The sequence below is a fragment of the Cupressus sempervirens genome, chromosome 2 (genome assembly GCF_028749045.1).
Source record: "Cupressus sempervirens isolate cs-2001-9-10 chromosome 2, ASM2874904v1, whole genome shotgun sequence".
Taxonomy (NCBI): Eukaryota; Viridiplantae; Streptophyta; class Pinopsida; order Cupressales; family Cupressaceae; genus Cupressus; species Cupressus sempervirens.
In genome coordinates this window covers 467,888,000-467,906,158 of record NC_143119.1, presented here as the reverse complement: position 1 = coordinate 467,906,158, position 18,159 = coordinate 467,888,000, and the positions used below count along the sequence as shown (strand labels likewise).

General features: G+C 34.8%; 1 protein-coding gene across 1 annotated transcript in view; it reads left to right on the top strand.

Annotated features, from left to right (window-relative positions):
* FANCM (DEAD/DEAH box RNA helicase family protein) overlaps window positions 1–18,159 on the top strand; it is a 250,892-nt gene that overhangs the window by 206,077 nt on the left and 26,656 nt on the right. The window contains exons 16-21 of the mRNA XM_089814251.1: window positions 6,109–6,179; window positions 6,348–6,397; window positions 6,484–6,649; window positions 6,802–6,929; window positions 7,083–7,427; window positions 7,531–7,597. Of these exons, the coding sequence (XP_089670377.1) occupies window positions 6,109–6,179; window positions 6,348–6,397; window positions 6,484–6,649; window positions 6,802–6,929; window positions 7,083–7,427; window positions 7,531–7,597 (827 nt within the window). The remainder of the gene's footprint in view (window positions 1–6,108; window positions 6,180–6,347; window positions 6,398–6,483; window positions 6,650–6,801; window positions 6,930–7,082; window positions 7,428–7,530; window positions 7,598–18,159) is intronic.

Below are 18,159 nucleotides of genomic sequence, written 5' to 3'. Positions count from 1 at the left end.
TGCCAGATCTGAGCCAAGTGATACACAGGCAAAATAGGGTGAGGGTTGATTCCCACTAAAACCGCAACTAAGCCAAATAGGAAGATCTTTCACTTCCGAAATGGCGAACAATAGAGAATCCCAACAGGAATTCGCAGTACATAGAAAATAAATCCAAAAGCATACCTACGACTACCTATAAGTCGTGCTTAAATACCCTTCGGATAAACATCTCGAGGGTTTACAAAAATAGCCGACGGCCAACACCTACGGAACAGTTAAACAAAAATAGGTCCGAAATATACTAAATCAATTGGAACCCCTAAATACAAACATTAAATAACTTGGGCCCAAATTAATTAATTAAAAGTCCGTTTATTATATTATTTAAATTCTGGGACTAGTTAATTAATTAATTAAATTAAATTATTACATAAAAAATTGGGGACATTACAAACATAACCAAAGTAATGAGAAAGGAAAAGAAATATTCTCATGCAAAGCCATGCACTCTGACAAATTTGGTAATAATGATTAGTATATTCCATGAATAGCTAACTTGTCCACTATAAGGTAATCACTTCAAGAATATCAATGGTTACAACTATTAGATCCCAAAATTAAATATTATTTAATTTCTACTCAAACATTTTAATTAATTATCATTCAATTAAAATAGTTTAGATAATAATGCCTTAAGAGTCCACTGATAGTAATTATCTTATATACTTGGGTTTGCTACTTTGCCATCTAGACCACGTATTGGTTCGAACGGGTTCGTGGTTTGGGTCCAATGCTACAAAAATATGAGCAGGGTTCAATTTCTAGGGACATGTTTCAAACTAGCATCAATCCAGATCGAACCTCGACAAATTTGTGTCACCCATATTTTATTTCAAACGAACCTGAGCAAATTTCGCCCCATGGATAGTGTTTATCTTTTTGAACACATTCTATAGTTTTTTGAGTTCCACAACCCTAAAAAGTGAATGTAAATGGTTTATGTTGGCTTCTAACACTCATTTGTGGTGTGCAAATAGGTTGGCTTTTAACACTCATATGTTGGCTTTTGACATTCTAATTTGTCTTATGCTTCTAGGCTTCATAAATATGTATATATGTAATTTTTACATTGTTTTTGTACGAACAAACCCAAAACCTTTTCCAAAAATTTGTCGTACTAATGAATTGGTTCTTCAAACCTGTATTTTGAAATTGAACTCGAACCGGTAGCTAAGGTAATCATCAATCAACCTTAATAATGATAACCATTTATTAGTAAGGATATCTTATAGTATAATTAAATAGATTAGGAGTATCATAAGAATAATCCCAAGAGGAAAGGCCTAGCAAGCAGTTTTATTACCATTAACTACTTGGCTCCTACTTCACACATTTTAGAAAAGCTATGAAGAAGAGGAAGAACATATAATTGGTACAACGTTATTAATATGTGAACAATAATTGAATAACTATTGATATTAACCGTCTCTCATGTATTATTTCAATTAATTATGTTTTGACCATGATCAGTCATATGAATAGATATATGTACATATTGACCATATATTAGAATGACTTACATGATTTATTTGAACTAAATTAAACAACTTGACACATTGTCAAAAGCACACTAGTCTAGACATAAATAGGGAGTATTACATAACCAAATGTCAACTTTGATGCTTTGGATGAAAAACACTATGACGATTATTAAATATTGAGTGTAATTTTCGTTGTGTATTGACATTTTGTTTTATTTTCACTTTTGCAAATTATTGAGTATCCAAACTCTTTTTTGTACCCATGGAGTTTTTTTTTTCCAATACTCACATACCCATTATTCATACCCACACCTGTATGAGGAATGATAATTTAGCTTTCATCTATAGGATGCCAATGATGTTGGACAAAAGGATAGCCACTGAAAATGTTTCTCTGAGTGGTTTAGTTCTTTGTACCTATAATGGCTTAGATGTAATGTCCCCCTTTTTATAATGCTCTTTAATCTTTTTGAATTTATATTTGGCAATTTGAAATAGGTTATATTATAAATATTTTTTAATAATATTTTGATATTATAGTTTTTTTCCCATTAAAAAATAAATTAATATACCTTTAATTGATTCCCATCTACTCTCTATACTCTTATTGTTTTATATGTTTTGATATTTCTTTATCCAATTTATTTTAACTTTAATACCCTTTATTTTGCAATAGAATAATAATACTACTATAGTAAATGGGTGGTAGGAATGACCCCTAATACTACTTTAGATTATATGAAATATTCTATTGATGCTGATTTATCTTATTGGCAATTTCCACTGTTTTTATCCTCCCCTATAATTTCGGGCTTGTAACATGGTTTTGGACCTTTTAATGGTGTATGGTATTTGAATTAAAATCATCCATAATAGTTATCACCTTTTTATCTTGTATTTGAAAAGCAATTTTCATGCTATCTCATTACTTCTCATTCTATGAGCAGCTTGTTATTTTAAATTTTTATATTGTCCTTTCTTCTCATTACGAATATTATGCCTTATTTGACATATTTGAATTTGGACTCAGTTTGTTCCTATTTTGTTTTTTGGTGCTTGCAACATGTTTGCTTCATGGTATAAATATCATTCCTAATAGTCATGCCTATTGACATTTGGCCAGTTAATTAATTAAGTTTTTCATATTTTATAAATGTACGGGTTGTATGGGTTATTCAAATATACCCATGGATTAAGTATATTACACATTGGTAAATAATGGGTCAAGCTTTACTATTATTAAAAATATTGTTTTGGGCTTTGTTCATTTAGAGTTTACTTGTTAATTTATTAATAATTATATTGGAACTAATTTATTACTAATATTTGTTCATTTGATGTTTAATTTATTAATTAATAATTATTTATCTAGTAGGCAATATATCTTTTATAATTTTAATCATTTAATTTATCAATGCTTATTATTTAGATTTTTATCTGAGGGAGGGGATATTAAAGCTGATACCACTGTAATGTCCCCCATTTTATAATACTCTTTAATCACTTCAAATTTATATTTGGCAATTTGAAATAGATTGTATTATAAATATTTTTCAAAATATTTTGATATTATAGGTTTTTTCCCATTAATAAATAAATTAATATACCTTTAATTGATTCCCTTCTACTCTCTATACTCTTATTGTTTTATATGTTTTGTTATTTCTTTATCCAATTTCATTTAACTTTAATAACCTTTATTTTGCGATATAATAATAATAATGCTATAGTAGATGGGTGGTATGAATGACCCCCTAATACTACTTTAGATTATAGGAAATATTTTATTGATGCTAATTTATCTTATTGGCAATTTCCACTGTTTTTATCCTCCCCTATTATTTCGAGCTTGTAACATGTTTTTGGACCTTTTAATGGTGTATGGTATTTGAATTAAAATCATTCATAATAGTTATCGCCTTTTTATCTTCCTTGAATTTGAAAAGCAATTTTCATGCTATCTCATTACTTTTCATTCTATGAGCAGTTTGTTATTTTATATTTTTATATTGTCCCTTCTTCTCATTATGGATATTATGCTGTATTCGATATATTTGAATTTGGACTCAGTTTGTTCCTATTTTGTTTTTTGGTGCTTGCAACATGTTTGCTTCATGGTATAAATATCATTCCTAATAGTCACATGACTCACATCTATTGATGTTTGGCCAATTAATTAATTAAGTTTTTCATATTTTATAAATGTACGGGGTGTATGGGTTATTCAAATATGTAATGTCCCCGTCATAAAGTAAATGTACTCATTTAATCTTTGTAACGGGCCGATTGATTTATTTTATCTCGAACCCATTTTTATTTAGTTTCCGTAGTTTGTGTCGCCATCGGCTAAATTTGTACACCCTCGGAAAGCTTTTCCCGATGGGTATTTAAGCACGGCTTGTAGTCAGTTTGTACGCATGCTTTAGATTTCATTTCTCTGTACTGCAGATTCTTGTCGGAGTTCGACATTGTTTGCCATTTCGGAAGTGAAAGAACTTCCCTATTTGGCTTGCTCGGTTTCGGTGGGAATAAACCCTCACCCTATTTTGGTTGTGTTCTTGATTTGTATCTGGCATATTGGAGATTAAATTGCTTATCTGTTCCTGTTGGTGAATTTGTGGACTCTGCATATGCAAATTGTGTTGTATTCTTGAGCGATATCAATTGACTTGTATTTCTGTTCTGCATTAGGCTCTGTAGGCATTGTATGGCCTCATTGGCTCCATCCAGACAGTCCCCTCCATCTGTATGGCTTCTAACTTCTTCATTCCAATTCATTACCTCACCGTACGACTTCATTGGCATCATCCCGGAATAGTTTACGACATTCTAACTTTCCATACAGCCATCTTCCCACTATATGACCATTCAGTGTATCCCCCTCTAATCGTACAGTCACATTTTACCTTCCTCACAACTGTACGACACCCAACAATTCACCGTACGGCCTTCTGCATGGCATCCTCTCTAATGTACGGCCTTCCTCATAGCCGTACAGTTTGTTCCTACCCCGTACAGTCCACTTCCTGCCACCGTACGGACTGGGACTTGCCTGAGTTCACCTTTGCGTACATTTTCTACTGTCGTACGGCAATCAACATTCCATATGCCAACCTCACCCTTACACCCCCACCCCATATGGACACAAATTCAAGCCATACATCCTTCTTTCCATACTGTTTGGTTTCAACTGAGCCTTACCGATTCAATCCTAGGAACTGATACACTGATCAACGGCTCATACTAGGCATGGGACCATTTCAAAATATACCCATGGATTATGTATATTACACATTGGTAAATAATGGGTCAAGCTTTATTATTATTATTAAAAATATTGTTTTGGGCTTTGTTCATTTAGAGTTTACTTATTAATTTATTAATAATTATATTGGAACTAATTTATTACTAATATTTTTCATTTGATGTTTAGTTGATTAATTAATAATTATTTATCTGGTAGTCAATATATCTTTTATAATTTTAATCATTTAATTTGTCAATGCTTATTATTTAGATTTTTATTTGAGGGAGGGGATATTATATCAGATGGCATTAGAAGCTAGTGTCAGCCTGATTCTAGTTTTCTTCATTCATTTTGAATCGAGCATGCCGTTCTAAGTTTTCTTGATAACTTGTTATTGGCCTCTTGTTTTTCAAATAAAATATTCTCGAGCTGATTAAATCCCTTTTGAAGAAGTTAATTTGAGGGAAATGGCTTTGTGTAGAATTCGCTTGTTTGGACCAATATTTCCAATGAATCCAATGATCTACATTACCACATTGTATTTGTTTTAGAATTTCCTTAATAACTCCGCTAACCTGTTTATTTTTTCATTGTGTACAATTTTATCATCTTTTGGATTACATATGTTTTTAGCTTGGTGGTCCTTACATGATCTCATTTCTGAGAAATTATAATGGGAGACACATGCTAGTTGCATTTTTGGCTTGATTGAATTGTTTGAATGACTTGAGATGAAGGGACATGAAATGTGTGTTTTGTTAGTTTTGGTATCAGGACTTGTAAAATGTTTTCCATATTACTGTTCTTATAACCTAAGGTCCTAAAGTTACAAGTTTGAGATAGAGTTGGTGGAATTCATAGAGAGTACTTGGCAGCTTATTATTATTTGCAATGTTAGGCATTTGGTTGTTTACTATTTTTAGGCAGTTTTGATTTGCTATGTCAATGATAGTTCTGTTATATGTGTTACATTCTCGTTATAGATCCCGAAATAATAAGAATTACATTCTCAAAAATGCATATATGCCATTAACTTCTTTGATAGTTTAATTTTATTTCCAACTTAGAGAGCCTTCTGGATGGGCTTTTAAAAAAAAAGGTATTAATGGTAATTAATTTTTCACTGATCTAACTGCATTCTTCATATTAGTGTAAATTTTCTTATTGCAATACGATTTTTTGAACTTCATGAATCTGTATACTTTTAAACTTGATCTCTTCTTTGGGGATCGTCAGTCTTTAAATTTTATTATTTTGTGGTATTAATTGTTTTATAGAAATTAATTATTTATTGAATGTTAGAAATTCTAACAGAAGGCATTATTTGATGAGATACAGAGATATTATGGGTTCTCTGGCAACTCTTGGGCACACTGTAAAAGCAATGGAGTTTATTGGCCAAAGTTCTGGTGTGTTTGGGATAGCTTTTAATATCTATTTTTATCAATAGCATTTATTCTTATTCTAATAAATAAACTTTGCATATATTTTTGATAATTATTAACAACATAGTTTATACATATTTTTCTATGGTGCTGTTTGCACATTTAAAAAAGTACATTTTGCACTTTTGTCAGGAAAAGCTTCCAAGGGTCAGAGTCAGAGAGTTCAACAACATGTTCTGCAGGTGGAATCATAAAACATCTGTTGAATTCAAAGGTCATGCATTTGGCAGTACAGTTACTGAATATATACCTTGATTTGTTTCTTCAGAAATTTCGTGCAGGTGGATACAACACCATTGTGGCAACATCTATTGGTGAAGAGGGTTTGGATATAATGGAAGTTGATCTTGTAATATGCTTCGATGCAAATGTTTCACCATTAAGGATGATCCAACGGATGGGAAGGACAGGAAGGAAACGTGATGGCCGAGTTGATATCCTTTCTTAACATAAAATAGTGTCTGTATTGGATATTTGTCAATTTCATGTGTAACTTTGTATATAAATTGTAAGGATTAATGCTTTCCAAGATATTAAGTAATGCAAGATATGCCTATATGAGGTTTTCTTTGACACAACTTTCTACTCATCCTAGCAAGTGAAGGATCAGAATTGCAGGGGTATTTGCAGAAGCAAGCTAAAGGCAAGGCATTAGGGAAACACATGCACAATGGAGGCATCAATAGCTTCAATTTCCATTCCAGCCCGCGTATGGTATTTCTAGTGCTGTTTAAAAGTTTATTCATATATTTGATTAAGTGATATCTTTGAGGAAAATATGTTTATCTGAGAAATAGTCATTTAGATATTTAAAGAGTGCTTGAAGTAACACATTAATTAAGATATATATGGATAATCTTTTTGTAGGTTCCACATAGTTATCACCCAGACGTGCACTTTGTTGAGATGTCAATTGAAAAGTTTGTTCATCGGGCGAGGAAGGTAAAGGGGGACGCAACATCAATACATCCAGAGGGTGATGATTTGTGTGAGTCAGAAATGAATTTACTTGGCAGATATTTTGGTTCGAGCACTCAGGGATTCTGGACTCCATCAATTATTGCATTTCCTCACTATCAGTTGTTTCCATCACGTGTTTATAATGTAAAACATTCATTCAGAACAACAGAAATGCTGATTGACACGTTACAATCCCTTAAGGAGAACAAACCGTCTTTCTTTGTTCCCAGAAATTTCCTTCCAAATAATGAGGTAGTATACTTTCCTTTATTTCTTGTACTGTACTTTTATTCTTTATGCTAGTTATTGTTTTTAAATTTTTGTTGAGCTCTATTGTAAAAATTTTCTGTAATAGGTGGAAACTTCTTCAGCAGTGTATTTGCAGCATATTCCAGATGGTGCAAACGAAACTAAATTTGAAGGTATAATGTTTGGATGATTGCAATTGACATGAGCATTACTTAATCTTAAAATTGTGTACCCACTTGAAATCTACAAACAGTACATATGACAAGTGATTAGTTGCAATACATGATTGAAATGCTTTATAACTCAGATGTGATGAGTTAGATGTAACCAGTTTTCTAGATCTAAATGGATTTGTCTGATATCTTGTTAGATAAATAGTTACAAGGCCAAGTTTTCTCAGGTAAAAGAAAAATGAGTGCATCCTCAAGATGAACACTCGTCTGAAGATTTTGTTGTCAATGGATGAGGAATAGAAGATTTGCAAGCTGAAAAAATAAGCCATACAATTTAGATTTTGGGGACCTTCATTGAACAAAAGACCTTTATCAATAAAAGTCTAATAGAGCTGGAAACATTTGAAATGTGTTGAGAAGCTAATGTTTGCAAGAGTAAAACTATGACAATTTTCTCCAGAAAAATTAGAGAAAGAGAAAATACTTGGAAGGAGATCGTGCATTGTGAAAAAATCATGTCCAATCTTTAGATCATCGATTGCGGACTTTGTGAGCACTTGCCAATACTTCACAAAGTCACGCGTTTTAAAGATGGCTCAGTGAACCTGCCATGGCCTTGCGTGCTGAGTCTGCCCGAGTTTCGGTTGTACTTGAAAGAGTTTTAGTAAAAAAACTCAGAATTTTGGGATGGTACTTGTGAGTTTTGGAGGTGGATTTCCATGTACACCTGGGCCATGGCTGGGAACATTAAAACAAAAAAAAGCCATTGTTTCCATTTTTTTGCACTAACTTTCTCAATACAGGTATGAAGAGGGATATTGGAAGAGGAGAGGAGCATTTGAGATCACAGAAGACACTAGTTTATTTCACGCTGTCTCTGTTTTTTGATTTGTTGGTTTGAAATTCATAAAAAACTTGAAAAGCTAGGGAAATTGCATGCAACTTTTTTTAGTTAGTTTTTTTTTAATAACTTTTTCCTTGCATTTTTAGCTCTTTAAGGAAAAAAAAAAAACTTTCTTTTACCCAAATGAATGCTTATTGTTGTTCTTCCCGATGCCTTATTATACAGTTATGGTTTGACTTTATAATTTCACCTAAGTTGAGGGTTGACTCATCAATTGAAGGGGATATTTATTCAATTAATTCATGGAAGCTTAAGCCATGGTACTAATTAAAGTATTGGAGAAAATGAATTATTAAAAGAAAAAAGTATATCTATTTATCCCACATTGGCTTCAAAAGTGTGTGAGTTCTCCCACAAAAGTTATAAAAGACTCACATGAGTTCTGATTCGTGACTTGTTCATTTTCTTTTGTTTGTGTGGAGAAGAAATTGAGTTAAGGGTTTCAGATTTCAAGCTTGAGGAATTGTGAATTCTTTCTAGTGCTTTTGCACTTTGAACTGTTGAAATTATCTGGCGAATTGTGCTTGAGGATAGTTTAAATTAGAACCATCATTGTGCTTCATTTGGGATCAGATTGTGAGAAGTATTTCATTGTAATGTTTTAGATTTGATTGCAAGGGCAGAAAGCCTTAATTGGTGCGGATTGCAACCCATGTATGGTTCAACATTTGAGTTTGGAGATTGGCCATAGGTCATATAGGTGAAGTGGAAGTCTTCCACAAGCCACAATTTAAATATTAGAGGCAGCATTGGTAAACTTAGGGCACATTCTTTGATGATTGGTGTCTCCAATCAATATTTCCAGCCTTGCTATCAGATTGGAGGATATTTACAGAGAGTCATGACATATATGAAATATATATTGGAGAGTTTTTTGGCATAACACATCAGCTGCGTTTAATTAATAGGTTCTCTCTAATTTTGTAATAAAATTCAAGAATATCAAATTTGGTATTTGTAAGCATTGTGAATACTTTGATTTAATAAAGGTTTGCATGCCAACTGTTTGGTTTAATGCCTATGAGTCTTGTTCAACAATTCATATTTTATATATGTTGTTGGTATGTTTATTTTTATGACAGCATAATGAAGTGATGTCCTTTATCTAAAATGACAAGTGTTTGACAAAATTACTTTGCAAAAGGTTCAAGTTTTATAACAAGATTTGACACCAGAAAAATCAGGAAATTCTGTTTAGACTTTGCAGACCAATTGTTTGATAAAATGCATTTAACACAAATCTAAAAATGTAAAATAGAAATGCAAAGAATATTACAATGGTGAAGTTAGAACAGGTTGGGTTTTTTACAGTGGTATCAGAGCAACGGTTATATCCTTGAAGGGTTCTTTAGAGTGGTATGAGAACTTGCATGATAAGTGTTTGACAAAATTGAAACTAAAACCAATTGGGGTTCTTACAGTGGTAACAAAGCTTGTATGATAAGTGTTTGACAACTATAAGAACCCCAACCAGTTCTAAGTTCAATTCTAGTGGTTTGACATTTTGTAAAACACTTATCAGGCAAGCTCTGATACCATTGTAAGAACCCCAACCGTTACTAACTTCACTACTAGTGGTTTGACATTTTATCAAAAACTTATCATGCATGCTCTGATACCACTCAAAGAACCCCAACCGGTTCTAACTTTAATTCTAGTGGTTTGACATTTGGTTTCACTGTTCTTGCTGAAATAGGATTTGCACCTATTATTTCCCCACACGACGTAATCCACATTCCAAAAACAAAAATGGTCTCTCTCAATTGTTATCATACTTATCGTAAATAGTAAGTACGTGAAACTAAGCCCAAACAAAGTCCAATCTGTGCCAAATGAAGAGCAAACTAAAACATGCTAAAATGTGGAGAAGACAATACCCTCCCATAACTGAGCCTCTTCCTGTGAAGTCCCTCTATCCATAATAAATAGCCTACGAGGGACACAATAATAAGCTAACATCCTGTCCTTCGATATTGGCTAAAAAGTGAGATCACCATGAAGAATGAAGTGATGAGCTGGTTGGAGTGTGGTCTCTAAGGAAGGGGTCGCTTCAGAGTGTGATCCCAGAGCCTCTGTGATTGCTGAAGATATGCCCTACATCAATCTCAAAGGTTGTTGGAGAGATGAAAGCTGTTCTTGGTGCATATGGTTTGAAATGAGAGAAAAACAAAAGATAGAGGAAGCATTAGCAAAAGTAAATGAGTCAAAATGTATCTATCTCTACATCATCTGATTATTTTGTCAGCCATGGTCCAAGCATTTGTCATCCACCATCAATTGACTAGAGTCTTGAAGGTTCTTTTCCTATTGACAACCAATTTCTTTGTTACGATGTTCAAACAACACAACTTTCACTTGAAGGTAGTGGTTGGATTTTAAAAACACATCACAAGGCTAGGACAGTAATAGCAAATTCGTGTTACTACTATAAGTTTCCAATCACTATGGCAAATGGGCGATATTGGGGAGGTTTGGTGAATGCATTGACAATTGTAGGTATGGCTTTTAGCTTCTAACATGCAAAGAATTGAGTGGGCCATTGCTACAAGAAGCTGCAAAATATACATAGCTTATGGTTCATAATCAAAAGAAAGCTTGGTGCAGAAAAGGCGGCTGCAACATCATATCAAATGGTTGAATAAATGGATGGGATAGTACTTGCCTAAACTTTTTAGTTGCTTCTAATGGTGCATTGAAGTTCACAAAGTCCATATATGCCTCACATGAAGTAAAAAGTGATAAGACATTGTGCAATTTATTAGTCAACATAATCTAGTAGGCTGTTGAGAATACTGTCCAAATTATCAAGGTTGCTGGTTCTAGTTCTGTTATTTAACACCCTCTTATTGGAGGTTGCAAACTTCTGATTTCTTTTTTGTTTCTGGATGCAATTCTGATTTTTTTGTGTTTTTGCAAGGTTTTTATTTCATTTTTCCTGTCTTTTCAGATTTTTTTTTTTTTGCATTATAAATGCTGGAGAAATAAATGCTTAAGAAATAGTGCTATAAATAAATGATTCCAAACAGTAAGAATGCCTTGTCAATCCACCCTTATTTTTTTGTTTTGATGGTTTGACATTTCATGAAACACTTTGCATGAAAGTGATTGAGTTCTGTTTTCTGAGTTTTATGGTTTTGTATTGTTTGACTTTGATGGATTTCAATGCCAAAACATTCGCATAAAATATAGAAATTATAAACACAACTTAACATAAACGAACATGAAACATTCAGCCTCAAATCAGAATTTATTTGTACTATATCGGGTATGAATACAACTCAGATCAGGTCTGATACGATTCATTCCAGACTACAACAATTCATTGGACATACCTAAGAGTAGTGTAATGTCCCCTTTGTAGCATTCATAGCATGATGTTGTCGTTAGCCTATTTCCCCACAGTCCCGTAGGCTAACTAGGACATTAAAGGGGCTTAGAGGCCATTTGGTCTAGACAGTTTCAGTTGCAGGTCTTTCTGAGGGGTTCTGGGGCAACTTTGGGCATACTTACTATTTATAGTAAGTCATCTTGGACATGGCCGGACATTCAGTCACAATGGTATGTCGATGGTAATTGTTTAAAATCGACAGGAAAACTTATTTATCATTGATAAGATTTGTTATGCATTGATAAAGCCATTTTATAAAGTTAAATTTAAATATTTAACTTTATTAATGCATAGACTATAGTTTGTGGGAAATATTTAAATTAAAAGAGTTCCCTTTATTTTTATAACACATTGGAGACATAAGGTACATAAAGGGAGTTATGTTTTATCCCACATTGAGAAAACGAAGGATTGAGCTCTTGTGAGAACACTATAAACGAAATGGAAGAGCTTTTTTTTGTATGCTTGGATGAAGATTAATGTTATGTTGCTGGATATCTGATTATCGGGCTTGGAGGACGGAATCCCTCTTTGCTAGCATTCTCTTCGCTGTTGGAAGACATAGTCAGGAGGATCAAGGGTGTTTTCACTTCAGGAAACACACTGGATTTCATTTGGGGCACTTGCATAAAGAAATTTACAAGGGTTTGAGGTGCAGATCTGAAGTTAGTTATTGCTATAGTGCCGCATGAACAGTATTTTGCTACAGTTGGCATGAATGGTATTTTGCTACAGTACGGCGTGAACAGTGTTGGTATCAAGTTTACTTGTTTTTCCGGCTGATTAGAAGTTTGGAGGGCTGGCCGACTACATCTGCAAAATACTACGGCAACTAATTCCAGGTTTCTTTTGTCAAATTTTGATATTTTGCATAATAATTGTTGAATACAAGTCTGGATAGTTGTTGCAGCCTTTAAGGCAGCTGTAAGTGCACATCTACATTTAAAAATCACCCTTTTATCAGCAGATTGAAAGCGTTTTCAGATTTTTCATATACTGTTGAATGTGTGCCAAGTGTTTGTGAAAATGTTATGATGTGTATTATGCATTTTAATGTCACTTCATAGTTGTTCGTAAATCTACTCATTGGAAAGCAATTTATTGAGGAAATCAGCTTTATGAGTTTGCATACAAAGTGTTTGACAATATTCCTTAAGTTAAATTTCTACAAGTCAAAGTTCAAATCAGGGGAGGATATTACAAGTAGGTATTGAGGAGACTTAGATATGCAGTGATATATTTGTCTTATGGTAGTCAAGGGCAGAAAATGACTTGTGAAGATGTGCAGGTCTGAAACACCCCAAAAATTTCTTAATGGCATCGGAGGGCACTATAATCTTCAAATATAGTTTTTCAGCCTTGGCACAACCTCTTGAAATTCATATCTGTAATTAATTCCTTGAAAATACTTTTTTCCAAGTAAGATTTGTTCACAATTTTCCCTTATTTTATTCTCCAAATCCTACCAGCTGTAGACATGCAAATAAATGATATTTTCAACTCTTCTTCAATGCCAAGTTCCTATCAAACCCTCCAAAGAGATTTCCAGTTGAAATCTCTGGCATTTTGATAATGAGCACAATGGTGAATTTTGGATGAATCCAGACAAAAGATGGATTTTGGGTTTTTGCCCAAACCAGTGAGAATCTCCTAAAGGTTTTCATTATCAGATTTCCTGCATTGAAATCAAAGCTCTCAAACTTCTTAGAGAGAAATATAATAAATGAAATATTTTTCAAATAAGTCCTTTTATAATTCTCCAAGGATGCTTTTGAAAACCTATCTAATTTCCCCCTCTTTAATTCTCATATTTATTCACAATTGGTGACAATAATAAGGTGACCCCTTATATAATTTTAATTATTATTAAGTCTCTTAATGAATTAATTTTCATATTTTCCTTACATCTCTTCCTATTTGGCACGTATCTCCTTAAAACTCTTCATTAAATCATTTAAAACTCTATAACTACCTAGGTGCAAATAATGAATTCACTTTATACTTCTCATTTAGATGTCCATATAACATCCCCTTTGAATTTATTAAAAAAACATTAAAGTTTAACAATATAGTTAACTTTAATAATAACATTATTTTAATTTTAAAGCTTTGGACTGAATAGAAATAGAAATCCATTCACTGACCTTGTTGGCATTCCTCCTGTGACTTTCTGCAAATAGAAAGTATGGCGAATGAACAATGAGTGTGGGAATCCCAAAACTGAAGATAATGCATGATGAAGCTGTTGGGAGACTAAACTTTGACAATCAGCTGGAAATAACTATTTCTATAAGTATCAACTATTAAAAATAGAAAGTCATCTTAGATTCCCAACTGATCAAATATTTTGAAACTGACACTAAAAACATTAACTTACTAAATATACCAAGTCTGTGATGAGTTATCAAAAATCACTCCAAAAAGTGTTCGATTCCAATACATTCTTTGAGTTCATTCCCACTATCAAAAACACCTTTTGAATAGACTACCACAAACCTTGAGAAACAATTCCATCCACTTTACAAGAGGACCTGAAAGTGGGGATTTTACACAAAGACACAACAAACTTAAAGCCCTATCTTCAATTTTATTTCAAGGAATTCAGAACATCCCGAAAACATCAACTACAACCTAAAATTGAAGTTGTGGAAATATTGAATTATGGTTTTATTTAGAATAATTCAAATTAGAACATAGCCTATTTTCAACATAGAGATATTGTGCTAAAGTTTTGACCTATTTTTGAAGCTACAATAGACTGGAACTTAAACAATTACTTGAATACAAAATTTGTTTCCTAGATATCTGAGGATTCTTTTAGACATTCATCTAAAGACTCCATGCTTTTCAAAGTATCCACGCTCTGTTATGGAGAATAGTTTGTCCCTAAAATGTTAACTGTATTTCCCTTCCACCTTAGATGTCTCCTTCACCTTGATAGCTTCTTTGATTGTAGCTAGGCTTGCTCCATGTTCAACCTTTTGACTGTTGCGATATGGGAGTCGACTCTCTTATCCATCGTCCACTATGCCAGTCGTCGTTCTAAGCGTCGGAATACTTGTCCTATGAACCGATAGTTTGACGATGATTGTAAATCTTTTCATTGTTCCTTGCACTCAGTCATGTGGCCCACCCTTCGACTTTTACCCATCTGTGTTCCTCTTATCACCACTTTCTTCGGTCAGAGACGATCGTTCATTGCTTTGCAGTGCAGATCCTTGTGTGCTACGCTCATCTACAACTCTAAGCCTTTTTGGCGCAGTCCATTTCCTAAGTGTCCCCCCACCCTCCACCCTTGACATCCATTCCCTCACCTCCCACATCTCCACTCTGTATGACATCATTGGCCAACCCTCTGTCCATCACTACGACATTTTTACCCCTTCCAACATTTATAAGGTCATCAAATCTATGAGATGTAGTAGGGTGACAAATGGAGAGTGTTTTTCAGGTTGAGCTCTTGAAGCTCGGTATCTTAGTTTTGGGCTTCTTTCTCCCTATGCTCTTTAATAGGTTTGCACTGGCTTTCCCAACTCTTGGTTAAGGCATGTGATCTATTCGATTCATTAGAACGAGCAAGTTTTGAACCTTGACAACTACAAGACCATCATGATTGGACACACCTTTGCCAAACTCTATCCCACGACACAAAATACTATTCTTTCTAGGGAGCTTGACAGGAGCACTTACAAGGTTAGAGGTCAAGCTGGCTTTTAGACATATTATCAGACCATGGACCATATCTTGATGTTACAAGCTATTATTGAGGAGGCTCAATACCGCTCGATGGAAGTCTACTACTGTTTTGTAGACTTTTGTAAAGCTTTTGATTTCGTCCCTTTTGTATAGACATAGGGACATTGGGATCTCAAAGATTTTTTGGACGACTATTATGAGGTTTTATGGGAGTGTGGTGGGCATACTTTGGACACCTGAGGGCTTCTCGGTTTCAATTCAGAGCACTATTGGCGTGAAGTAGGGATGCCCACTTTCCCCCACCATGTTTGGCATTTATATTTATGAGATGGAGGCTTTTCTCAGAGATTCTTCGCTCCGGTATGATGGTTGCTATTCGCATCAGGTCTTGATCTCAATTCTTCTTTTTGTTGACGATGTGATTCTTTTGGCCTCCTCCCCGGAGAGTTTCAAGAGACTTCTTGATGGCTTGGCTTCCTTTTGTGACCAATGCCAACTTGTGGTGAATTTGGGTAAGACACAGGTCATGGTCTTCAATAACTTGAAGACCTCACATCTACATTTATAGTTTCAAGGTCAGGAGATTGAGATTGTATCCTTATCCACATCTCAAGATCAAGTTCTCTAGATCTCGCTATAGTTTGAGGCCCACTATCCAGTCCGGGGTTAGTAAGGAGATGGGCTCCCTTCCCATGCTGGAGAGACAATGATTTAGACACCAATTTTAGGACACTTCATCCAAGTTGGCCCTCATGGACTCCTTTGTCATACTGACAATGCTCTATGGGTTTGTGGTTGGTGGTCTTCTCTTCTTGACTTTGATGAGGCCTCTATTGAGTGCGTTCATACCTTGCTCCTCTGGCGTATCATGAGATCTCAGCAATTTACACCTCACAACATTATTTTGTTAAAGTTTATGGCTCATCCCTTCAGACCGGTAGCCATCTTTGACCTGATATGGTTTCTTCACCATCTCCATGGCTTTGTGGACTCAGAGGATGATCGACACAAATATTCCTACTTGGCTTATTGTTCATTTGTTGCGGTTGCGGATTTTGATTCCGCCTCCAAAGCCTAGTGTTGCTATTCCCAGTCTACTTCCTTGTTGAGCTCCATTGGGATCAACATTGATCGCCTCCCTCCCTTTTAGTTCTCGTTGGACGCTCCCCACCTCCTCCCTTCGTAGGTGGAGTTGAACAGATATGTTAGACTTGATATTTACAGACAATACATCACTAGGACCTAGTGCAAGCCCCATGGGGGGTTATGCCCAAGGATGGCCTTTTATGCTGAGCACTTTTTGGATATTCAGGACGAGATTATTGTTCGCCTTGATTACTTGTCTTGGCGCTAGTGCCAAGCCCTATGCATTTTCTTGGGGTCCTTCAGAGTTGGCTCCCACTGCCTTCGGGCCTAGAATGATCACCATATTGATAGAGAGGACTAGGTTTGTCGTCTGTGCACCTTGGTCGAGGTTGAGATAGAGACCCACTTCATTTTCCGCTACTCTATCTGCTACGAGATCAAAGGGAGATTCTATTGCTTATTTAGAGAATGTAGATCCCTAACTGCTTTCTTTGGCTACACGGATTAGAAGTGTCTGAAACTTTATCTCTGTGACCATACCTTTGCAGCTCTTATTCTTGAAAAGTTGGGCCTCCAATCAGCTTATCACCGCCTTCTCGCCCTTGTCTCCTGCATAGGGGTTGAAGTGGCTGTCCAACACCACCACCATTGGCCACTCCAGATGTGTGAGACCCCGCTATGTTTCTACTCGTCAGCGACACTCTTCCAACAGTTCTCAATGGAGGTTCAGGGCCCCTACTTGCCCTAGACCTTACCCTTCAGTGCTAGATTTCTTTCAGTCAAGGAAGGATCCCCAGTCCTTGCCTCGGGGCTGATTCCTTTGTTTGTTTCTTCTACTTCTCACTTGCTCTTTTTTGGACACCGTTTGGTGTCTCTTTAGTTTGCTACTTCTTTGGTTGTATTCTTTTAGTCCCTTAGATCCTTTTGGTGGTCTCTTGTTGGACATTAAATTTATCTTATCTCATCTTATCTCATATTGTTTCTTCTACTTCTCGCTTGCTCTTTGTTGGACACCATTTTGTGTATCTTTAGTTTGCTACTTCTTTCCTTGTATGCTTTTAGTCCCTTAGATCCTTTTGGTGGTCTTTTGTTGGACATTAAATTTATCTTATCTCATCTTATCTTCTTTCATAAATGTCTTTGTGATAGTCCTTCACTTCCAAGAAAACTTCCACAAATCTGAAACCTGATTCAATGAACACAAGACTTATGGTGACTATAACTATTGTTCCCAGAATTTTATCATGTCATACCAAGTCTTCCAAGATGATATTCCTATCTGACATTTTTTGTTTTGCATGTAAGTTTGTGTTCATTTCTGCCTTTGTTGTGAACCAATAATGCCACATTGTTCCACTTTCTCATGTCTTCCAGAATTTGGTCCAAATCTCATGGCAACTCTTGCAAATTTACTCAATTCTTTTAGCATTCATGAAACACTCCAGCGACACTTCTTTTAAGGAAATTCATCAATATTTATTAGATTTG